We start from the raw sequence: 26,411 nt of genomic DNA on the forward strand, positions 1-26,411 counted from the left end.
GGCGGGCTGCACGATGTTGGGGCGTGAGCGGAAGACGGCCTAACGGTGTGCGGGACCGTAGCCCAGCTTCATGGAGACGGTTGCGAATGGTCCTCGCCGATACCCCAGGACAACAGTGTCCCTAATTTGCTGGGAAGTGGCGGTGCGGTCCCCTACGGCACTGCGTAGGATCCTACGGTCTTGGCGTGCATCCGTGCGTCGCTGCGGTCCGGTCCCAGGTCGACGGGCACGTGCACCTTCCGCCGACCACTGGCGACAACATCGATGTACTGTGGAGACCTCACGCCCCACGTGTTGAGCAATTCGGCGGTACGGCCACCCGGCCTCCCGCATGCCCACTATACGCCCTCGCTCAAAGTCCGTCAACTGCACATACGGTTCACGTCCACGCTGTCGCGGCATGCTACCAGTGTTAAAGACTGCGATGGAGCTCCGTATGCCACGGCAAACTGGCTGACACTGACGGCGGCGGTGCACAAATGCTGCGCAGCTAGCGCCATTCGACGGCCAACACCGCGGTTCCTGGTGTGTCCGCTGTGCCGTGCGTGTGATCATTGCTTGTACAGCCCTCTCGCAGTGTCCGGAGCAAGTGTGGTGGGTCTGACACACCGGTGTCAATGTGTTCTTTTTTCCATTTCCAGGAGTGTAGATGGAGTATTTATGTGGCGTGTAGTCATATAGGGAAGTGACATATGGGCGATAAACAGTTTAGAGAAGAACAGAATATAAGCTTTTGAAATATTGTGCTACAGAAGAATGCTGAAGATTCGATGGGTAGATCACGCAACTAAAGAGGAGGTACTGAACAGAACTGTGGAGAAAAGAAATTTGTGACATTATTTGACTAGCAGAAGGGATCGGATGGTAGGACACATTCTGAGACTTCAAGGGACCACTAATTTAGTACTTGAGAGAAGTGTAGGGGGCGAAATTTGTAGAGGGAGACTAAGAGATGAAAACAGTAAGCAGATTCAGAAGGCTGCAGGTTACAATAGTTATTCAGAGATGAAGAGGCATATGAGCCAGAGTTGCATGGACAGCTACATCAGTCTTTCAACTGAAGACCACAACAGCAGCATATAGTCTACACGTTCCGTGTAATAACCGGTGCTTGACAGATATCAAGTTGTCTAGCCCAGAGCCCCACTGTCATAGAAAAGGCAGCTATGAAACTTCCTGGCAGATTAAAACTGTGTGCCGGACCGAGACTCGAACTCGGGACCTTTGCCTTTCGCGGGCAAGTGCTCTACCAACTGAGCTACCCAAGCACGACTCACGCCCCATCCTCACAGCTTTATTTCTGCCAGTACCTCGCCTCCTACCTTCCAAACTTTACAGAAGCCAAAGTTTGGAAGGTAGGAGGTGAGGTACTGGCAGAAATAAAGCTGTGAGGACGGGGCGTGAGTCAAAATGGCTCTGAGCACTATGGGACTTAACATCTGAGGTCATGAGTCCCCTAGAACTTAGAACTACCTAAACCTAACTAACCTAAGGACATCACATACAGCCATGCCCGAGGCAGGATTCGAACCTGCGACCGTAGCGGTCGCGCGGTTCCAGACTGAAGCGCCTTTAACCGCGTGGCCACACTGGCCGGCTGGGCGTGAGTCGTGCTTGGGTAGCTCAGTTGGTAGAGCACTTGCTCGCGAAAGGCAAAGGTCCCGAGTTCGAGTCTCAGTCCGGCACACAGTTTTAATCTGCCAGGAAGTTTCATATCAGCGCACACTCCGCTGCAGAGTGAAAATCTCATTCTGAAAAGGCAGCTACTTAGAGTATATCTTAACTCCTCTAGATTTTATAAATTACCGATGATATCCTGGTGTGTTCTGTATAACTTTAATTGGTCATTCATACTACAATACTGGAAGATTCAGACCAATGGGATCAGATGAATGCTACCTAATCAATATTTTAATGAAGCTACCTTGAACTGAAATAAGAATTCCCGCAGTTGAGTTACTTCTATGTTGTACTTCTAGGTTGTTCTACATCTACATCTACATTTACATCTACATTTATACTCCGCAAGCCACCCAACGGTGTGTGGCGGAGGGCACTTTACGTGCCACTGTCATTACCTCCCTTTTCTGTTCCAGTCGCATATGGTTCGCGGGAAGAACGACTGTCTGAAAGCCTCCGTGCGCGCTCGAATTTCTCTAATTTTACATTCGTGATCTCCTCGGGAGGTATAAGTAGGGGGAAGCAATATATTCGATACCTCATCCAGAAACGCACCATCTCGAAATCTGGCGAGCAAGCTACACCGCGATGCAGAGCGGCTCTCTTGCAGAGTCTGCCACTTGAGTTTGCTAAACATCTCCGTAACGCTGTCATGGTTACCAAATAACCCTGTGACGAAACGCGCCGCTCTTCTTTGGATCTTCTCTATCTCCTCCGTCTGGTACATTGCCGAAGAACACTGATGAGCATGTTTATTACTTATGCCCAGTCGCTGGCGTTTCTGGTAAGCAAAGGAAGAATCATTTCCGCTATGTCCCAGAGATGTAGCCTTTACAAGCATAATTTAGCTGGATTTTATCGTCTAAGTTAGTGACTGTTCTGCGTTGACAGACAACTATTTCTTTAGACGATGGTCGATACCTGGTCTGCGCACTGCCTGTAGCATTTCTGATCATCAACAACTAAACTGACACGTAGTAGCATCACGCCTGCTGTTTATAATGTCCATCGCTTCAAATCACATATTGTAACACGGCACTTCCAACTAGAAAGGGTACACGATCGCATTCAGTTGAGTATCACGTAGGTCATTAGGCCCTGGTCTAAGTCTTACAAGTAATTTTCTGCCTAATGTGTCGTCTTCTGCAACTGGAGACACCATCAGAGGGTTTAACGGCTCAGAAAACTGTTGGAGATTCAGATAAGTTCAGCAGGCTTGTCTGAATCTTTTACAGCTTTCTGAGTCGTTAAAGGCTCTGATGATGTCTCCAGCAGTGCAAGACGAAACATCGGGAGACAATTATGCCTTGGACCACAGCCCAATGCCCACAAATCAAATATCAGATATTTCCTTATTTTTTATGCGTTTACTAATAGAACAAAAGAACACTCTTCCACATTTCCAGCCTACAAAGCAATTGTGAAGGGTCTCAAATATAACCTTCTTTACAGTCACCAGAGCAGTAATAGTTATTGACTCGGAAAACATTGTAACATACGTCAGAACGAAAGGCCAAGTCAATACGCTGTGGATCTGGTATTTCGGTCTCAACACGCCTAGAAAATGTTGAAATACAGCATTCGTCTGGATAAACTCTCATATCGGTACTAAAAACAATGAAATAGCAGACCAATTAGCAAACGATATTCTTAGCGGAAGACGTATAGAAAAAAAAAAATCCAAAACATATTCTTGAATTAGAACAACCGATTCTTTCCTGTCAGACAACATGGAACGAAATAAGAGGTAAAACTATTCAAGTCTACAGGCTTTCATACCAAGACAGCCATTATACATGAGACCAATCATTTCCCCACAAATCTGGCTAAAACTTGTACTAAAGACAACTATCCCTGCGACGACATAACGCTCGGTGATCTGACGAAAAACCACTTTCTCTGGAAGTTGTGCAAGGAAGCAGGAGTTCTTTCTTGATGGTTGTTCACTGCCTACCGCTCTGCACAATTCCACTGCTTGGAGATCCAGAGAGGGTTGTATCTGATACCATAGACAGGTTTGTAGCAAAGGAAGACATAGAAATCTAAAAGTAGTGATACAAATTAAATGTATGTTTAATCTATAATACTATGTAAATACGTTAGTAAGCTCTATAGTGCACATATCAAACGAGAAACGTTAATTATTTGTATTAGAGGAACTCTTAAATTTATAAATAAAAATAGCCCATGCACGTCGGAAGCTGTGGACGACTACGCTATTACAAGCTGCAGTAGATAAAACTGAAATTTAATGTGTGAATAATCATAACATCGTTTCAGTATTCAGGACCTGCAAAAGTACAAGACGCCACTATGTTATACGTCACCTGTAACGTGAATGCAGTCTCCACAGCACAGCATATAACATTCCTTCCTTAGACTCTATTTTGCCTGTAGACACTGCCAGTTAAAAAGTTACAGAATATCAAGAATGATTGAATCATCCAGATGACTTTAGACTATTAACTGTACACTCAAATCTGAATCGAAATTGGCTTTCTGTTGATATTTCAAGATTTTAAACATGGCTGGAACAGTAACTGTTGAAAATCTTCACGGTAAATGATGAAGTTTTAACTACTGACGACGCCTTTGGCACGATTGTTTTATGTATTTCCAGTGCAGGATGTGATTTTAGTGTATTTATGCTTCTGATGAAGGTATATGTAGATGTACCGAACCGTGGTCAAGGATTTTAACAAATCTTTATCCTGCAACTGTTTGGCTGTTATCATTTAAGGTACCGTGAAAATTCTGTAGATATGTTGAAAATACGTCAGACTGCGTCACAACATAATGGGAATTTACGACAGTAACGCTGCTGTTTTATTATCTTTTACCGACATTAGCTATGTGTGTTATAAAATGACATGTTTGTTCGTCCGATAGTTTAAAAAATCCTGAACGCGTTCGTGACACAAGTGTAACTCACCAAACGCTTGGAGAAAAAGGCACTTTTATTTGGTTTCACACGGCCCTGTTGAAAGGAACTATGGAAACCCTATCCAGTGCAGCAAAGGCACTCTACGTCTGCTTCCCCGAATACCGGCTGTCTCAAGTTCGCCCTCCTATCGCCGACACGCGGTCCCAAAAACCACATTCGCAGAACTGAGAAGCGTGGGGCGTTTTCTCATGCGGAAAGCTACACCAGACACAAACATCGATAACTGCTAATGCCACTTCCGAGTGGCTCATTTCATTTATTCTGGTTTCCTTTTTGCCATATCAATAGCGGTACCTAGAAACGTAGAACGATTAACCTACTGGAGACATAATGCAATTCTGTTACCAGGTATCTGCAGTTCGCTCTTCTTGTAGTGATTACTAATTGAGTCACATGCTCTCTATCATTCCACAGCTGAATATATTCGAGACGAAGCCTGACTGAGTATTCATTAAATAATATCTTTTAAATAATATCTTTCAGTTTTTTACGCAACGAGAGCGCTTGCTTTCAGCAGATTATAAACTGAAGCGCCAAGGAAACTGGTAGAGGCATGCGTATTCAAATACAGAGATATGTAAACAGACAGAATACGGCGCTGCGATCGGCAACGCCTAAATAAGACAACAAGTGTCTGGGGCAGTTGTTAGATCGGTTACAGCTGCCACACTGGGAGGTTATCAAGATTTAAGTGAGTTTGAATATAGTGTTATAGTCGGCGCAGGAGCGACGGGAAACAGCATCTACGAGGTAGCGATGAAGTGCAGATTTTCCCGTACGACCATTTCATGAGTGTACCGTAAATATAAATTACCCAGTAAAACATCAAATCTCCGACATCACTGGGGCCGGGGAAAGACCCTGCAAGAACGACACCAACGACGACTGAAGTGAATCGTTTAACGTGACAGAAGTGCAACCCTTCCGCAAATTGCTGCAGATTTCAGTCCTGGGCCATCAAGAAGTGTCAGCGTGCGAATCATTCAACGACACACCATCGATATGGGGTTTCTGAGCCGAAGGCCCAATCGTGCACCCTTGATGACAGCACGACACAAAGCTTTACGACTCACCTGGGCCTGTCAACACCGACTTTGCACTGCTGATGACTGGAAATATATTTCCTGCTCGGACGGGTCTGGTTTCAAATTGTATCGAGTGGATGGACGTGAACGGGTATGGAGGCAACCTCATGAATCCATCGACCCTGCATGTCAGCAGGGGACTGCTCAAGCTGGTGTAGTCTCTGTAATGGTGTGGGGCGTGTGCAGTTGGAGTGATATGGGACCTCTGATACGTCTAGATACGACTCTGACAGGTGTCACGTACGTAAGCATCCTGTCCGATCACATGCATCCATTCATGTCCATTGTGCATTCCGACGGACAATTCCAGCAGGACAATGCGACAATCCACACGCCCAGAATTGCTACAGAGTGGCTCCAGGAACGCTGGCCACCAAACTTCCCAGACATGAACATTATTGAGCATATCTGGGACGCGTCACGACGTGCTGTTCAGGAGAGATCTCCACCTCCTTGTACTCTTACGGATCTATGGACATCCCTGCAAGTTTCGTGGCCCCATTCCGTCCAGCACTACTTCAGACATTAATCGAGTTCATGCCACGTTGTGTTGCGGCAATTATGATTACTCGCCGGGGCCCTGCATGATATTAGGCAGTTGTACAAGTTTCTTTGACCCTTCAGTGTGATTTGTGGCATTAAGTGATAGGAGAGATTTCTGACAGGGAAAGTTGATATTTTTTTCTACTTCAAGAAGGGGCGACGAGTATGGAATGAAGATAAATAAAGAAAAGACAAAAGAGATGAGAGTAAGCAAGAAGAAGCGCCAGTTAACGTACTCTTTGACGGAAAAGAGAACAAGTAACATCTCTTCTACACCTGTGGAGTTAATGACAAGGAATGGAAGCTGCAGAAGGAATAGGGAGCAAGGTACCTATCGGAAATAAAGTATCTGAAAAGGTGAAACAATTACTAAAAGCTAGTAGAATTCCAATGGAGCTGAGGAAAATATTTGCTAAATCTTGAGTCTTAATGTTATACAGCAATGAATCATGCACACTTAAAAGGAAAAAAGAAGAATGTTTGGAATATATTGAAATGTGACTATTGGGAAGAATTCTTAAGGTGGACTGACAGCCTATAGAATGAAGAAAATAGCGGAAAGAAAGTTTATTGGAAGTGATCAGAAACGGGTAAATTCTTGATATATACTGCGTAGAAATTGTGTGCAACAAAGACTTAGAGAAAGGAAAGTGGAAGGAATGAGAAGAAGAGGTAAGAAGAGAACTGGAATGACTGATGGACCACATTACACACACATCAAAAAAAGTTTTGCATCACCTTCGGTTCCGAGAGTTCTGGAACCTGTACAGAAAATTGGAATGGAGATCAACATAAACATCATTTCCGCCATTTTTATTTCTCATGAAAACCGCACATTGCATGTGGTACCACCATACAGCGGGACCTTCAGACGTTGTGGTCCAGATTGCTGCACACACCAGTACCTCTAATACTCAGTAACACGTCCTCTTGCATTGGTACATGCCTGTAGTCGTCGTGGCATACTATCCACAAGTTCATCAAGGCACTGTTGGTCCAGGTTGTCCCACTCCTCAACGGCTATTGGGCGTAGATCCCTCGGAGTGGTTGGTGGGTCACGTCGCCCATAAACAGCCCTTTTCAATCCATCCCAGGCATGTTCGATAGGTTTCATGTCTGGAGAACATGCTGGCCACTCTAGTCGAGCGATGTCGTTATCCTGAAGGAAGTCATTCACAAGATGTGCACGATGGGAGCGCGAATTGTCATCCATGAAGACGAATGCCTCGCCAATATGCTGCCGATATGGTTGCACTATCGGTCGGAGGATGGCATTCACGTATCGTACAGCCGTTACGGCGCCTTCCATGACCACCACGGGCGTACGTCGGCCCCACATATTGCTACGCCAAAACAGCAGGGAAACTCCACCTTGCTGCACTCGCTGGACGGTGTGTCTAATGCGTTCAGCCTCACCGGGTTGCGTCCAAACAGGTCTCCGACAATTGTCTGGTTGAAAGCATATGCGACACACATCGGTGAAGAGAACGTGATGCCAATCCTGAGCGGTTCATTCGGCATGTTGTTGGGCCCATCTGTACCGTGCTGCATGGTGTCGTGGTGGCAAAGATGGATCTCGCCGTGGACGATGGGAATAAAGTTGCGCTTCATGCAGCCTATTGCGCACCATTTGACTCGTAATACGACGTCTTGTGGCTGCACGAAAAGTATTATTCAATATGGTGGCGTTGCTGTCAGGGTTCCTCCGAGCCATAATCCGTAGGTAGAGGTTTTATTTATTTAGCTTATGGCGTGACACACTACATTAGAAACAGCATAAAAGAGAATATACATTGTTAAAATATAGGATACAAACATAATAAAATAACGTAAATTGAACATTGGCACATAACAGTAAATGTATAACTACATTACAAAACAATAAGATTGGATAAAGTTCAGATTCCAGTATTTTCAGCAATCACAATTCCACACTTGAATTATGCAGCCACTCGACAGCTTGTAGTGTTGCCCTTAGCAAGTCGTCATCAGTACCAGTGAACGCCCTCAGTGGACACTCGCTGACGATGTGGTGGATGGTTTGCTCTTTGGCACCACAGTCGCACCCAGGGACAGGTCTCTTTCCATCTGTAGAGTCTTAGACAAAAAAACTGACCGCCGGCCGGCGGCCACAGAGACTAAGTCAGAGTCGTTCACTTAAGGTGGCCAATAAAACTGACCGCCCCTGACAACTCTAAATCTGGCCATCTGCACAATCTGGCAACACTGTAAGATGCGGAAGTGTTGGGAGGAAGTGTTGTCTACTTCCGAGATGATGTGATTGGAGTGAGCCCGTGGTCTTACGGTAATCGTCTTGCATTCTAAACTTACAGTCGCATGTTCGCGTCCAACTGATTTTTTTTAACCACTTTTCGGTCTAAAGTTATGAGTCTGATTGAACATCGAAGACAATTCGCTTAATATTCTACCCACCCGCAATGACAAGTATTCCAGAAACAATTCCGCAGGACAGCTCGTGCCTGCGTCGCGATCATAACAGCTTACGCTCGGGCGTTTCCTCGCGCTGCAGCGGCTACCGGCCACCGGCCAGACGCCACCCGCCGCCTGAAATCCGGCGCCGCCCATGTGAAGACGGCGCCACGCTGTCAGTGTATGTAGCAATGCCATTTTCGAATTTGAAGTTCTAGTTAGTATCTTGCAGTTAAGCATTGGATTTTGCATACCTGAAAATCATGAACTACGGTTAAGCATTGTAAAATTGTGTCGCAAGTGGAAAAAGGTGTAACATCTGCAACACAATATTTACTTTGGTATAACAGAGGGGTGAATGTAGAGGAGGCAGCTAGAAAGATTTGAACTGTGTTTGGAGTGAGTGCTTTTGGGAAAAATACGACAGAAAAAGATATTCTTGTTTCAACAAAGATCGTTCTGGCATGAATGATTTTCCACATTAAGGAAGTCTCCACTACTGATATATGTGACAGATTACCATTTTACCATCATGCGACGTTTGCATTCAACAGGCAAAGTTCAGAAGTCCGGTGTAGGAATACTGCATGCTCTAATTCGAAACAACAAAAATCAACGGAGTGACTATTATTGAACGTCAACAGGTCGTTCATTGGGCATTCCTATGCAGTACTGTTACTGGTGACGTGTTATGATGCCTTTATCGTTAACTTACTAACAAGGGAACCTCCCCATCGCACCCCGCTCAGATTTAGTTATGAATTGGCAGAGTGGATAGGCCTTGAAAAACTGAACACAGATCAATCGAGAAAACAGGAAGAAGTTCTGTGGAACTACGAAAAAAATAAGCAAAATATACAAATTGAGTAGTCTATGCGCAACATAGGCAACATCGAGGAAAGTATGAGATCAGGAGCGCCATGGTCCCGTGGTTAGCGTGAGCAGCTGCGGAACGAGAGGTCCTTGGTTCAAATCTCCCAACGAGTGAAAAAGTTTAATTTTTTGTTTTCAGACAATTATTATCTGTCCGTCCGTCCGCTATATTTGCTGGATTCATATTGCCCACGGAATACATCTCACATATTTAATGCACTCTCGTCCAAAGTAGCGAACAGTCAACTGCCAGCCAGGGAGCCTCGTTAGCAGGAATACTCTCTCTTCCGTGCGCTGTAGTCGACTGACACGTGTTTCGATATTTGTTTAGGTGTAGCGTACGGCGCAGTTACCTCGCATCGGACGGACGGACGGACGGACAGTTAATAACTGTCTGAAAATAAAAAATTAAAACTTTTCACTCGAGGGCAGACTTGAACGAAGGACTTCTCGTTCCGCAGCTGCTCACGCTAACCACGGGACCATGGCGCTCCTGATCTCATACTTTCCTCGATGTTGCCTATGTTGCGCATAGACTACTCAATTTGTATATTTTGCTTATTTTTTTCGTAGTTCCACAGAACTTCTTCCTGTTTTCTCGACTGATCTGTGTTCAGTTTTTCAAGGCCTATCCACTCTGCCAATTCATAACTAAATCTGAGCGGGGTGCGGTGGGGAGGTTCCCTTGTTAGGAAGTTAACGATAAAGGCATCATAACACGTCACCAGTAACAGTACTGCATAGGAATGCCCAATGAGCGACCTGTTGACGTTCAATAATAGTCACTCCGTTGATTTTTGTTGTTTCGAATTAGAGCATGCAGTATTCCTACACCGGACTTCTGAACTTTGCCTGTTGAATGCAAACGTCGCATGATGGTAAAATGGTAATCTGTCACATATATCAGTAGTGGAGACTTCCTTAATGTGGAAAATCATTCATGCCAGAACGATCTTTGTTGAAACAAGAATATCTTTTTCTGTCGTATTTTTCCCAAAAGCACTCACTCCAAACACAGTTCAAATCTTTCTAGCTGCCTCCTCTACATTCACCCCTCTGTTATACCAAAGTAAATATTGTGTTGCAGATGTTACACCTTTTTCCACTTGCGACACAATTTTACAATGCTTAACCGCACTTCATGATTTTCAGGTATGCAAAATCCAATGCTTAACTGCAAGATACTAACTAGAACTTCAAATTCGAAAATGGCATTGCTACATACACTGACAGCGTGGCGCCGTCTTCACATGGGCGGCGCCGGATTTCAGGCGGCGGGTGGCGTCTGGCCGGTGGCCGGTAGCCGCTGCAGCGCGAGGAAACGCCCGAGCGTAAGCTGTTATGATCGCGATGCAGGCACGAGCTGTCCTGCGGAATTGTTTCTGGAATACTTGTCATTGCGGGTGGGTAGAATATTAAGCGAATTGTCTTCGATGTTCAATCAGACTCATAACTTTAGACCGAAAAGTGGTTTAAAAAAAAATCAGTTGGACGCGAACATGCGACTGTAAGTTTAGAATGCAAGACGATTACCGCAAGACCACGGGCTCACTCCAACCACATCATCTCGGAAGTAGACAACACTTCCGCATCTTACAGTGTTGCCAGATTGTGCAGATGGCCGGACTTAGAGTTGTCAGGGGCGGTCAGTTTTATTGGCCACCTTAAGTGAACGACTCGGACTTAGTCTCTCTGGCGGCCGGCCGGCGGTCAGTTTTTTTGTCTAAGACTGTACATAGAGGATCCGCATCGGCTGTGAACTGTCCGTATTCTGTTCAGTGTTACCCAGGTTTTCCTTTGGGAGGTGAAAGCCCGCTGGATGGTTGGGAGTCTCAAATATAGTATTCCATCTTGGATTGGCTCTGTTCCTCTAGTCCGTTCGCCAGATTTCAATGCCATTGTAATTTTGGCTCAGAAGTTGCTGAGCAGTCTTCACAGGGGGACTTCTGTATTTGAATCCTCTACACACTGTAAGGTACTAGTGGATTGGCGGTGCTGTATTACTGGAGATCTTTTTAAGCTCTCTTATGAGTATGTTGCATCGTCGTATATAAGGCGGTTTGATGTTACTGAGGACTGGTAGCCATTAGAGTGGAGTGGTTTTAATAGCTCCAGCAATTATTCACATCATCTGATTTCGCACCACATCTACTTTTTCGACGTGCGGGCTGCTTAGCCACTCCGATGCACAGTTTTCAGCTGTTGAGCAAACCAAGCTTAGAGTCGTGGCACAGAGTGTCTCTGACTGGCTCCCCAGGTCGTTTAGGTGAATTTGTGGAGGATGCGGTCATCCACTGCAGTAGTAGCCCTTTGGCGGCCTGAGCGAGGCATATCATTGACAGTTCCTGTCTCTCTGTGTTGTATCCGTAACTGGAGAATCAACAAATAACGATTGGCGTGAGTTCCAAATTCTGTTTATTGCCAACAGTTCCACAACACAACTTGGTGCTTGATCAAGAGCAGCGACTGGGCTGCAGAGTCCAAGTCCGGTATGGTAAACAGTCGTTGCACAGTGTAGCATCGTTCCTAGGTGCGACGTCGACGTAGCAAGTAGGTAGCCCAACACGAGACTGCCAGGTGTGGCGGCGTATGCGGCTATATAGGGCGAGTGGCGAAGGAATATGCCCGAAGTAACCGAGTCCGCTTGTCGTGTCCTGTTTAGAGATGGGGGATCCGCTCTTGAACTAATTCATAGAGTTGAATCTTTCAAATGAGTGAACAATCAGTGATTCAGAAAAAAAGAACGGTAGCTCCAAACGTTTCCCACGGCAGAGAGAGAGAGAGAGAGAGAGAGAGAGAGAGAGAAGGAGCATATCAGCGGCACCTCTGCTGGTCAGAGCACAGTGCACGTCACACAACACAGCCAGCGCCGGCCTCTGCCCTGCTTCTGCCTCGGCTGCCTGCATCGTGCAGTGAGTGCCCAATTGGAATTTGTGTTTCACATATGCCGTGCCGTCCCTGTGCTTCCTCTGCCGTCTGGCGCAGCTTAACTTCGCATCGCACTCTGTTGGCGATCGTTTCAGTCGCACGTCCTGCCATCTGGGCAGTTGATGTGAGCAACAGGACAGAGAGCCACCTAGCGGATAACATAGGAACTACTTGCAACAACCTGCTCGCAAGGGAACGGACGATTTGTCTAAGAGCGGGTGAGTTCACCGCTTCCCCCACCCTCGGAACTCGCCCGCTCAACGCTCACCCCACCGTCTTGACTCTAGCCAGAGCGTTGAGCAAAGCTACTCAGGTGTCACTCTGGTCTCTGCGGTCTCAGCTCACGCAGTAATACAGCTCGCGGCTCGACCTGCTCGACTCAGCGCCTCTGCATCGGAGTTCGTCCCTACTGGATATTGTTCTTCGTAGTAATACCGCTATGTATATTACATTATTATGTTATGTATACATCAATTGTTTTTATTTAATTTTTATTTGTTTAAACTGATTAGATTAGGTTCCTGATGACTCCTCTTACTATAGGATTTTTATTATGGACACTCGAATTTACGCTTTAATTACGAGCGAACCGATAAACGTATTGCAAAATGTGATACACCAATATTTTCCTTGTTTTATTCTGCATAAGGCTATATGCAGCACTTTCGTTTTACAGACAAATTTATATTTTTTTTTTCTTATTCCGGTACGGATTTTGCGATTTTAGGCGTCTTCAGAAGGAAATGTTCACTTTAAAAATATATGGCTTGCGATCTATTTGTATGAGGTTAATGAAATTTTAATACATTATAGCCAAATATATTGTTAATGTAAATCTCAAGTTACAACATTTTCCGATCACCCAAAAAACCACGATAGTGCAAAATAAATCAATAATCAAAAACTTCGTCATATCGTGGAAATTTCAATAAACAATACAAAATTCTTACTCATTATCTGTGTTACTTCAAAATAGGATCAAATAAGATCAAAATACAGGTATAGTACTGGAATAAACCAAGTTTAAAGGGCAATGTGCCTTCCATTTATTTTCTATTGTAAATGAGTGGTGAGTCATGAAAAAGAGCTAATTCATTTCAGGGAGTGAACAGTTCTGATCCAATCTCTGAAAAGAACAGTTTTGCCCATCTCTAGTCCTGTTATGATTGGCGGCGCGGCCTCACGTGACTATCTCTCGGGAGGATGCCGGCCGAGGTTGCTATGACAGTGCGGAGGCACTCAGTGTGTGAGGCCCGCACCTGCACTGTACAGCTGTGCAGAGCTGCGCATAAGCGGAGCGTGCCGGCCGTTGGCTGTATGACGTAAAGACCGCGGCCACGCAGATGCAGGCGCCACGGTGTGGGCATTGACTATACCACACACTGTATCTCCTCCATGTCCGAACAACAGCGCTTTGTTTCACTCTGAGATGCCTAGACACTTCCCTTGTGGAGAGCCCTTCCTGGCACAATGCGGATGCTATCGGTTAGACCGTCAGTGACAGAGCCGCTCGAGGTCCTGCTGCTAATAAGGGGAGTACACGATTCGTTTATTACATATTTTTACGAGTTTCAAACAGGAGCTACTTCGGCAATGGATAGGCATTGTGATTGCTGTAAGGAGATGCGAGCGGAGTTGGTGAACCTTCGCTCACAGCTCCAGGCTTCCGTTACACAGCTTGAGGCTGCTGCCAAGGGATATCACTGTGGGGTTTCGGACGCGGGGATGCGACGGACGTCGAGCGCGATCCATGTGTCCCCCGATAGGGCCACTGCTGTGACCGTCACAAGTACTGCCTGCACTGAGGTTGACCCGTCGTCGAGTGGGAGATCATTCTAAAGTCTGGCAGGCAGCGAAAGACTTTCAGAGGTGCTGATCGTAGGACCTCCCCCGTTCGTTTGACGAACAGGTTTCGGGTGTTATCTGTGGCTGACGAAGTCTCTAAGCTGGATGCAGTCGTCCACCCTGTTCCAGAGGAAGCTTCTCAGCCTGCAAGGTCTGTGCATTCACAGAGGGTGGGTTTGCTGGTAGTTGGGACACGGCTTCCAAGGAGGGGAAGGATGCCAGTATGCACTCGGTGCGCATACCGAGGGGAGTCATTCCGGATGTGGAAAGGGTGCTTCCAGATGCCATGAGGAGTACGGGGTGCAGCCAACTGCAGGTGGATGCCCATGTCGGCACCAATGACGTGTGTCGCTTTGGATCGGAGGAGATTCTCTCTGGTTTCCGGCGTCTAGCGGAAATCGTAAAGACTGCCAGACTTGCTTGCGTGATTAAGGCAGAGCTCACCATCTGCAGCTGTGGTCCTTTAGTGCAGAGTCGAGTGGAGGGTCTGAATCAGAGTTTCAGGCGGTTCTGTGACCGTGTAGGCTGCAGATTCCTTGACTTGCGCCATCGGGTGGTGGGTTTCCGGGTTCCGCTTCACAGGTCAGGAGTTCATTACACCCAGCACTACACGGGTAGCGGGGGTTGCGTGGAACGGACTGAACAGTTTTTTAGGTTAGAGAGTCTCAGGAAACCGCAGAAAGGGCGTACGTCTAAAAGGAGGAAGGTAAAACACAGTAAGGTAGTTGCAGAAACAATCGGTATTGCAGCTGTAAATTGTCGTAGCTGTGTTGGGAAGGAACCAGGGCTCCAAGCCCTGATAGAGAGCACTGAAGTTCAAATGGTTATAGGTACGGAAAACTGGCTAAAGCCAGAAATAAGTTCTATCTAACAGTTCGTGGTGGAGTATTTATTGCTGTCAGAAGTAGTTTACCTTTTTGTGAAACTGAATTAGATAGTTCCTGTGAAATAGTATGGGTAGAGGCTATACTTGACAATCAGACTGAACTATTAATAGGATCGTTTTACCGACCTCCCCCCTCCGCCCCCCGACTCAGAAGATACCGTTGTTGAACAGTTCAAAGAAAACTTAAGTCTTATTTCACATAGATAACCCACTTATACAATTATAGTCGGTGGTGACTTCAATCTACCCTCCATATGCTGTAAAAATTACACATTTAAAGCCGGCGGTAGGCATAAAACGTCATCCGAAATTGTACTTAACGCTTTCTAAGAAAATTAATTTGAACAATTAGCCCACTCGAAGCGTAAATGGTTGCGAAAGCGTCAATGACCTTTTAGCAACAAATAGTGCTATACAAATAGGGAGTATCATGACGAATACAGGATTAGCGACCACAAGGCAGTTGCTGCTAGGCTGAATACCGTAACACTCAGAACAATTAAAAAGAAACGCAAAGTACATCTATTTAAAAAAGTTGATAAAAATGTTATTAACGCCTTTTTAAGAGACAGTCTCCACTCCTTACGATCTGATCACTTCAGCGTAGAAAAGATGTGGAATGTTTATAAAGAGATAGTATCGAAGGCAATTGAGAGATATATACCACATAAATTAATAAGTGATGGTACTGATCCCCCATGGTACACAAAACGGGTCAAGATCGCTGTTGCAGAAGCAACGACAAAGACATGCCAAATTTAAAAGAACGCAAAATCCCCGAGATTGGCAAAGTTTTGCAGAAGTTCAGAATACAGCGCGTACTTCAATGCGAGATGCTTTTAATAATTTCCACAACGAAACTCTGTCTCGAAATCTGGCAGAAAACACAAAGAGATTCTGGTCATACATAAAGCACACCAGTGGCAATACGCAATCAATACCATCACTGCGCGATAACAACGGTGAAGTCACTGATGACAGTGCCACTAACGCAGAGTTATTAATCACGGTTTTGCGAAACTCTTCACCAAAGGTGACGAAGTAAATATTCCTGACTTCCAATCAAGAACGACTGCGAAGATGAGAAACATAGAAGTCGATATCCTCGGTGTAGCAAAGCAGCTTAAATCACTCAATAAACGCAAGGCCTCCTGTCCAGACCGTATACCGGTCAGATTCCTTTGAGATTATGCTGATGCGATAGCTTCATATTTAGCAGTTGTATACAACCGATAGCTCACAGAAAGTTCCGTACCTAAAGACTGGAAAATTGCTCAAGTCACATCAATACTCAAAAAGGGAAATAGGAGTCATCCGCTGAATTACAAGCCCATATCACTAACGTCTATTTGCGGTAGGGTTTTGGAACACATACTGTATTCGAACATTATGAATTACCTCGAAGAAAACGATTTATTGACACATAATCAGCACGGATACAGGAAACATCGTTCTTGTGAAACACAACTTGCAGTTTATACTCATGAAGTAATGAGTGCTATCGACAGGGGATGTCATATTGATTCCATATTTTTAGATTTCCAGAAGGCTTTTGATACCGTTCCCCATAAGCGTCTTCTAACCAAACTGCGTGCCTATGGAATATCGCCTCAGTTGTGCAACTGGATTCCTGATTTCCTGACAGAAAGGTCACAGCTCGTAGTAATAGACGGAAAGTCATCGAGTAAAATAGAATTAATATCCGGCGCTCCCCAAGGAAGCATTCTAGGTCCTCTTTTGTTCCTGATCCACACTCATGCTCATAAATTAAGGATAGTGCTTATACGTGATGAAACATCACTCTGGTGGGCGGTTTGCGGGTTTAAATCACCTCGGCCTATGATCATGCGGTGCATTTGACCTGCGGTCGTCGCACGGTGGCGCTGGCAGCAATCCACATACGCAGAGGTGTGTTAGCGCATGTCAGAGTACGGTGCAGCGAGTAAGTGTGCAGACGTTTTCAGACGTGATAATGGTGACTGTGTGTTAAAAATGTCTCGAAGAACACATACGATGACGTTATGAGGGGTAGAATACAAGGGCGACTGGAGGCTGGTCAAACACAGCAGGTTGTAGCACGGGCCCTTCGTGTGCCACAAAGTGTGATCTCAAGATTATGGCAACGATTCCAGCAGACAGGAAACGTGTCCAGGAGCTACAGTACGGGACGTCCACAGTGTACAACACCACAAGAAGACCGATATCTCACCATCAGTGCCCGCAGACGGCCACGGAGTACTGCAGGGACCTTACCGCAGGCACTGGAACAGTTGTCTCCAGACGTACAAACTACAGACGACTAACCAGACATGATTTATTCGCCCGGAGACCTGCAAGGTGCATTCCACTGACCCCTTGTCACAGGAGAGTCCGTAAAGCCCGGTGTCAAGAACACAGTAAATTGTGATTGAAACATTGGTCCCAGGTTATGTTCACGAACGAGTCCAGGTATAGTCTGAACAGTGGTTCTCGCCGGGTTATCATCTGGCGTGAACCAGGAACCAGATGCCAGCCCCTTAATGTCCTTGAAAGGGACCTGTATGAAGGTCGTGGTTTGATGGTGTGGAGTGGGATTATGATTGGTGCACGTACACCCCTGCATGTCTTTGACAGAGGAACTGTATTAGGTCAGGTGTATAGGGACGTCATTTTGTACCAGTATGTCCGCCTTTTCATGGGTGCAGTGGGTTCCACCTTCCTCCTGATGGATGATAACGCACGGCCCCACCGAATTGCCATGGTGGAGGAGTACCTTGAAACAGAAGATACCAGACGAATGGAGTGGCCTGCCTGTTCTCCAGACCTAAACCCCATCGAGCACGTCTGGGATGCTCTCGGTCGACGTATCGCTGCACGTCTTCAAACCCCTAGGACACTTCAGGATCTCCGACAGGCATTGGTGCAAAAATGGGAGGCTACACCCCAGCAGCTGCTCGACCACCTAATACAGAGTACGCCATCCCGTTCTGCGGCCTGTGTACGTGTGCATGGTGATCATATCCCATATTGATGTCGGGGTACATGCGCAGGAAACAGTGGCGTTTTGTATCACATGTGTTTCGGGATTGTTTTCTCAACTTATCGCCAATACCGTGGACTTACAGATCTGTGTCGTGTGTGTTCCCTATGTGCCTATGCTATTAGCGCCAGTTTTGTCTAGTGCCACGTTGTGTGGCACCACCTTCTGCATTATCCTTTATTTATGACCATGAGTGTATAGTAACGACATAGGAGACAATCTGAGTAGCCCTCTTAGATTGTTTGCAGACGATGCTGTCATTTACCGTCTTGTAAAGTCATCAGATGACCAAAACTAATTTCAAAATGATTAAGATAAGATACCTGTATGATGCGAAAAGTGGCAATTGACCCTGAATAAACAAAAGTGTGAAGTTATTCACATGAGTACGAAAAGAAATGCGCTAAATTTCGATTCACGATAAGTCACACAAATCTGAAGGCTGTAAATTCAACTAAATACTTAGGGATTACAGTTACAAATAACCTAATTTGGAACGATCACATAGATAGTGTTGTAGGTAGAGCAAACCAAAGATTTCCATTCACTGGCAGAGCACTTAGAAGGTGCAACAGATCTACTAAAGAGACTGCCTACACCACGCTTGTCCGCCCTATTGTGGAGTATTGCTGTGCGGTGTGGTATCCGCACCAGGTGGGACTGACGGATCACATCGAAAAAGTTCAAAGATGGGCGGCTTGTTTTGTATTATTAGAAAATAGGGGAGACAGTGCCATAGACATGATACGTGAGTTGGAGTGGCAATCATTAAAATAAAAGCGTTTTCCGTTGCGACCGGATCTTCTCATGAAATTTCAATCACCAGTATTCTCATCCGATTGCGAAAACATTCTGTTGGCACCCACCTACATAGGGAGAATTGATCATCACGATAAAATAAGAGAAATGAGGGCTCGGGCAGAAAAATTGAAGTGCTCATTTTTACCGCGCGCCGTTCGAGAGTGGAACGGTAGAGAGACAGCTTGAAGGTGGTTCATTCAACCCTCTGACGGGCACTTTATTGTGAGTAGCAGAGTAAGCACGTAGATGTAGAACCACGGTATTGACCGTCGAGGAATGGTTGAACTACAGACAGCAAGAGCCGTGCACCTCCTTCCTGGTGGAAGACTGGAACTGATCGGCTGTCGGACCCCCTCCGTCTAATGGGAGCTGCTCATGAATGGTTGTTTACATCTTTGGGCGGGTTTGGTGACATCTCGGAACAGTCAAAGGGACTGTGTCTGTGATACAATATCCACAGTCAACGTCTATCTTCAGGAGTTCTGGGACCAGGGTGATGTAAAACTTTTTTTGATGTCTGTGAACATACAAACAGATGAGGAAAGATGGTCAGCCTCCAGTTGAAACACGTCAGAAGACAGGTACACTAAAGAGGAAGAAGAAGTCGATAATGAAACTTACCTTCTCACCCACGTAACGGCTCAATCGTAAACGTACAAAATTGATTTAGCTTACATGTGGTACTTCCAAACTGTTAAATGGTTCTTAGTGAACCGAATAATCCTCAAAGAATATTTACCATACAGCTAGAGTGACACTTGCATCTTTTGTCTCTCACGATTTTCTCTTACTTCTGTGATACCCGTAAATTCCGGCCGGGGTGGTGGTTCTAGGCGCTGCAGTCTGGAACCGCGCGACCGCTACGGTCGCAGGTTCGAATCCTGCGTCGGGCATGGATATGTGTGATGTCCTTAGGTTAGTTAGGTGTAAGTAGTTCTAAGTTCTAGGGGACTGATGACCTCTGCAAGGTTCGCAGGAGAGCTTCTGTAAAGTTTGGAAGGTAGGAGACGAGGTACTGGCAGAAGTAAAGCTGTGAGTACCGGGCGTGAGTCTTGCTTCGGTAGCTCAGATGGTAGAGCACTTGCCCGCGAAAGGCAAAGGTCCCGAGTTCGAGTCTCGGTCGGGCACACAGTTTTAATCTGCCAGGAAGTTTTAACGACAGGAATTCAGTCGCATCTCTAGGGCTCGCTTCCGGTTCTAAATGTAACCGACCGCCAGTCACCGATGCTTTCGTGGTCAACAACGTGCTCAAGCACCCGCGTCTTGGTCCCCTTCCCTACATCTACATCTAAATCCATACTCCGCTAGCCACCTGACGGTGTGTGGCGGACGGTACCTTGAGTAGCTCTATCGGTTCTTCCTTCTATTCCAGTCTCGAATTGTTCGTGGAAAGAAAGATTGTCGGTATGCCTCTGTGTGGGCTCTAATCTCTCTGATTTTATCCTCATGGTCTCTTCGCGAGATATACGTAGGAGGGAGCAATATACTGCTTGACCTCTTGGTGAAGGTATGTTCTCGAAACTTCAACAAAAGCCCGTACCAAGCTACTGAGTGTATCTCTTGCAGAGTCTTCCACTGGAGTTTATCTATCATCTCCGTAACACTTTCGCGATTACTAAATGATCCTGTAATGAAGCGCGCTGCTCTCCGTTGGATCTTCTCTATCTCTTCTATCAACCCTATCTGGTACGGATCCCACACCGGTGAGCAGTATTCAAGCAGTGGGTGAACAAGTGTACTGTAACCTACTTCCTTTGTTTTCGGACTGCATTTCCTTAGGTTTCTTCCAATGAATCTCAGTCTGGCATTCGCTTTACCGACGATTAATTTTATATGATCATTCCATTTTAAATCACTCCTAATGCCTACTCCCAGATAATTTATGGAATTAACTGCTTCCAGTTGCTGACCTGCTTTATTGTAGCTAAATGATAAGGGATCTTTCTTTCTATGTATTCGCAGCACATTACACTTGTCTACATTGAGATTCAATTGCCATTCCCTGCACCATGCGTCAATTCGTTGCAGATCTTCCTGCATTTCAGTACAATTTTTCATTTCTCTACCATCCATCACCGCTCAGTAATGGCTTATTTGGCTTATTTACGTCTTTCCAATTAGTTCGTTCTCTAGGTACATCAACTAATATTTTCTAAGGGCTAGAACGAACTCCTACTGTTTTCTTAAGTATTTTATGGATTGTTCTCATGGTGGATAGCTTTTTTGTGCCAGCACTAGCCCATAATTGTGCATTTATGATCGTTTCCTTATTGAGAAGGCTGACACCACTTCCCATGATGTACAGGGTAGTTATAACTAAACTCTCGGTACTTGGGCCTGTGTAGAAGGAAAACCATTCATCGCATAGGTACCCAACTTTATAAGAATGGAATTCAGACGGTGCGCCGCAAGATTTTCTCTGTTAGTAGTGTTAGTCTCATGACTTGCCGTTAAGTGTCGCTACTGGCTCTGCGACGTAGTGTTGAAAGAGATGCATCAGTCTGCAAGACAGTTACAGACGATCAACATGGGTCTGAACAACGTGGGCAGGTCTTTACTTGTAAAGCTGTTTCATCAAAACAACAGCTATAGTGCTGGTGCGCTTCGCGAGTGTCGACGCGTTAAAAGAATACAGAGAAATCCTCGTTCCGCATCGGTGGTGAAGAACGTGATTTGGAAGTTAGAATTAGCTTACTATTTGGAAACTGCTTCTTGGAGAGGCCGACTGCCAGTTACGCCACAAATTGTTGATGACGTTAAGAGTTGTCATGGTTGAAAATGCTATATACAGTGCGCGATCTTTAAGCAGTGCACGAGCTGTCTCATGACTGCTGAACATTCCGTAGTCGACAGTTCGAATCCTCAGAATGGTTGACTGCCGAAATAGCGTGACAATAAATCGACGTCATCCGGCTGCAGTCCCGAAACGTCATGGAATATTTGTGGTTGTGTCTCGTATTGCATAATGCATTTAATCAAAAGTAAAATTACTGTTGTTAATCAATCTTCCACTCACACAGATAACACAATAACATTTCGTCAGACAATTACACTGTCTCAACTTGTCGCCTAGGGTGGCAGTAAGGTCGATGGGAAGCGTCGGGATAGGTACTGACTTTTAGTCATTAGTACTTGGGAGCCTACGCCCTTACTATAGCTGGTCTCTTGGGAGCTCATAAATTACCAGTTACGCAGCTTACCAATTAATAATGAGATAGGTACATTTGCGGCTCGAAGTGCCGCCCCACAATGTCAATACTGGCTCTTGAGCAAGAAAGTTTGATGAGCCCTGGCCTAGGGTGTCAGATCGCCACTTTGCCTCGCCTCTGCACTTACCCATCAGGTAGTGGACGAATCCGCGTCTCGAGCTGCGGTACACGAGTTCGACGCCGTGCGGGTCCACGTGAGTGATGTACATGCTGGGGCTCTTCATCTTTGGGTAGGTGAAGCGCATCTGCATGTGGATGTTGTCCACGTTCTGCAGGAAGTCCGCGAAGTGCCGGCCCGTAGCTTTTATGGGCAAGTCGTACCTGCAAACATAACATCAAAAAACTAGTCACATACCATTGTAAAGTGAGGACGAGCAGTAATTAACGATTCAACAGTGGAACCTGCGATCTACCTAACGTTTCATGGAAATGCAATGAGACCGAACATTAATGTAAGCCGAATGTGGGGAGGAGGAGAGAAGGAATTCATGACGTCACCTGCATCGGGAATTTTTGCGGAATCAGTGGCGACAAGCCAAAATGTGCGTCAGGCTGGACTGCAACCTGGAATCGTATGTAGGCTACACAGTGTTTGCCGCTCTTCCACTGGCTCTCTCGATACGGTACGCAGCCAACCCACATTCCCACCTAGCGCCATCTATCCGCAGCCGCTGTCCATGTCCTCCATGCTGACAATTTTAGATTCTCGCTGGAGGTAGAATGAAATCTGCATCTGCACTGAAGGTTGTGGATTCATAGCCCATCGAAGCCAATTATTTATAAGAATGCGTGGTGTCTGTTCTTCTGAAACGTAGCCTCAATGGGCTACGAATTCACCATCTTGAGTGCCACTGCACAGTCGTACGCGCTTTTGCGGTACATGTACCAAAATTGGAACGATAACAGAGAAGTTTCCCCTTACAGCGCTCCCACACCCTTTCCCAAATCGCCCTCGCTGCCCATTCCATCTTCCATCTTACCATCTATGCCACATACTCCCACAACCAGGCCCACTTCACCTTCACCCCCCTCACCACCCTCGTCTAACTCTCCCCTTCCATGGTACAACAACCCTACCGTATCCTGTACCACAACATTCGCTCCCTGCCCAACCACAAACTCCTATTCCTCCACACCCTCCGTCAGCACCGCGTGGATGCCTTCATCCTAAATGAAATCTTCCTTCAACCCCGTATCTCCATCTCCACGGCTCCTTACACCCTTCACCGCACCAATAACCCGTACCCTCTGGCGCGTGGCGGAGTTGCTATAAGCCACCTCAAGCACCTCCCTGTCCGGCCCCAACCTCTCCTTAACAATCCTGCCGAGCATCTCACCCTCAGCCTCTTCTTCCCCACCCTTACCATCACCTGTGCCACCATTTATGTCCGCCCTCGCACCCCCATCCCGTACGATTTCCTGGCCCACATTGACCACACCTTCTCCACCTACGTGATTGCCGCCGACCTCAATATCCACAGCCGTGATCCTGCCGACCTCCAGCGGTGGCATAAGTTTCTCACCACCCTCCAGGGAGACCTGGTTCCCCTGTCTCAGCACACCTGACCCAAATCCAACAACACTCCCAATGTGGTCCTTGCCTCTCTCAACCTCCTTGGGCGCATCACTGCAGATGTCCTTGACCTCATTGGCAGTGACCATGCTCCTGTTCTCCTCACTATCTCTAATGGTCGCCATCCCCGCAACGCTCCTCGCCACGACGTCCCTCCTAAACTTGTCCATGATTACTCCCGTGCCAACTGGGATGCCTACCAGGACTCCATTCACACCCAGGTTGACGGCCACGACCTTACCCTCCAATCTGATGACATCTCTCGCACTGCTGCCTTCCTGCACCAGACCTTGTCTGACGCCGTCGCCACCCATATCCCCACCAAAGCCATCCACCCTCACTGCCCTGCACTGCCTCCACAGGCCGTCCTTCTCCTTCGAGAATTCCGCCGCCTCTACCGCTCTTTTCTCCGCACTCGTGACCGGGATACACTTACCCGCCACTGGCAATTACAACGACACATCCGCAACCTGATTACTGCGAAGAAACGTCGTGCCTGGCGCCAGACATGTACACAACTCAACACCACGCTCCCCATAAACTCTTCCAAGTATTGGTCTGCTTTCCACCGCCTTACTGGGAACCGCCCCACTCCCCAGTACCCTCTCCTCCTTAATGACTCCCTTTCCTGACAACCTCAGTAAGGCCAACCACTTTGCCTCTCACCTCTCCAATGTTTTTTCCATCCCAGATGATCCCCACTTTGATTATTCCCTCTTCCCTGACGTCATGGACAGTACGAATACCTCTGTTCCTCCCCTTGCTCCTAGCTACCAGTACTTGGGCCACACACCACCATCTGAACTTAACACTCCCATCACTACACAGGACATCAGCCTCACACTCCTCACTAAACGCAACACTGCTCCGGGCCATGACTGCATTACCTACCGCCACCTCAAACACTGCCCTCCCTCCTTCCTTTCAGTCCTTGCCACCCTCTACAATGTCATCCTTGCCACTGGCTTCTATCCCGACCTGTAGAAAACCTCCCGTATCCTGATGTTCTCCAAACCCAACAAGCCTCCATCTGAGGCCTCTTCCTTTCGTCCTATCTGTCTCACATCGGTGTTCAGCAGGCTCTTGGAATCCATCCTTTCCTGGCGCATCCATCACCACCTCCGCCAAAACCACCTCCTCCCCAACACCCAATGTGGCTTTTGACCTTCCTTCTCTGCTGATGACCAACTCCTCCGCCTCACTCATCTCCTCTCCCTCCAGCATAACTCCCGTTGCTCCACCATTTTTGTCTCCCTTGACCTCAAAAAGGCCTGCGACCGTGTCTGGCATCCCAGTCTTCTGTTTAAACTCCAAACCTATGCCCTTCCTATCAACTACATCCGTCTGATGGCCTCCTTCCTCTCCCACCACCCCTCCTATGTTACCATCCATAATGCCAATTCCCACACCTTCTACCCCTCTGCAGGCGTGCCCCAGGGCTCTGGCCTCTCCCCTCTCCTCTACCTCCTGTACATGGCAGATATGCCCCAACTCCCCCCCCCCCCATCCAGTACACCTCTTGCAATATGCTGATGACACAGAATTCCTCGCCCTCGCTCCTACCCTCCAACGATCCCAACGCCTTCTCCAGAATCACCTTGACCTTTTTGCTGCATGGTGTAACCAGTGGCTCCTTAAAATCAATCCTTCCAAGACCCATTCAATCATCGTAGGTCATACCACTCGCTCCTTCTGGCTCCTGGATTTCTCCCTTACTGTCTGCGCCCATCCTGTCCACCTCACCCCCACCCTCACCTACCTTGGCCTCACCATTGACCGTCACCTCACCTGGATCCCTCATCTCCGCTCCATCCAATCCAAAGCCCACAACCGCCTCCAACACCAAAACTCCTCTCTGGCCGGACATGGGGGTTGCACCCCTCTACCATCCTCCACACCTACAAATCCTTTATCTGTCCCATCCTCTGTTATGCCAGTCCTGCCTGGATATCTGCCCCCCCCCCCCAAATTCTATAAGTCCCTCCAGATCCTTGAGCGTCATGCACTCTGCCTCGCCTTCCGTATACGCCTGCCGTCCCCCATGCGGATCCTCTATGATCTCATTCCTTTCCCCCATCTGCTCCTATTCCTCAAACATATCCGCATCCTCTACACCTCCCGCCGCCTTGATCCCCATCACCCCCTGGTTGCTCCTCTCCTCTCCCATCCCCGCCCCCTGCCACGTCTTCACTGTTATGTCCCCCCAGCCTCCATCTCTACACCCTTCATCTCCTTTCCCAAGGTGGCTTCCACCAAATCCCCCTCCCGGATGATGCCCTCTCTCCCTACATTTATCCCTCCTATCAACTCTGATCCTCACTCCCCCTCCTTTCCTCTGTCCTTTTCCTGGGTTCCCTCTCCCCCCCTACCATCCTCTTTTTTCCCCACTTCCCCTCTCTCTGCCCCCTTCTCCCCCCGAGTCCTTTTGCATTTCCCTCCTCTGCCTCCTCTCATTCCCTCTTGTGTCTGCCCTGCCCCTCTCCCCCTTTATTAGTCCTCTCCTTCCTTGGTTCCCCCCTTTTCTTTTTTTCCTTCCTCCCTCCTTGTTCTTCTCCCTCCTCCAGGTCCCCCCCCCCCATCTGCCTTTGGCTCAGG

The 26,411-nt window shown here is 47.0% G+C and overlaps 1 protein-coding gene across 1 annotated transcript in view; it reads right to left on the reverse strand.

Moving 5' to 3' along the window:
- The window catches only part of LOC126188271 (soluble guanylate cyclase 89Db-like), a 540,286-nt gene that overhangs the window by 208,245 nt on the left and 305,630 nt on the right, over positions 1 to 26,411 (reverse strand). Inside the window, exon 3 of the mRNA XM_049929850.1 lies at positions 22,371 to 22,564. Within this exon, the coding sequence (XP_049785807.1) occupies positions 22,371 to 22,564 (194 nt within the window). The remainder of the gene's footprint in view (positions 1 to 22,370; positions 22,565 to 26,411) is intronic.

Source organism: Schistocerca cancellata, chromosome 5 (genome assembly GCF_023864275.1).
Source record: "Schistocerca cancellata isolate TAMUIC-IGC-003103 chromosome 5, iqSchCanc2.1, whole genome shotgun sequence".
In the NCBI taxonomy this organism is placed as follows: Eukaryota; Metazoa; Arthropoda; class Insecta; order Orthoptera; family Acrididae; genus Schistocerca; species Schistocerca cancellata.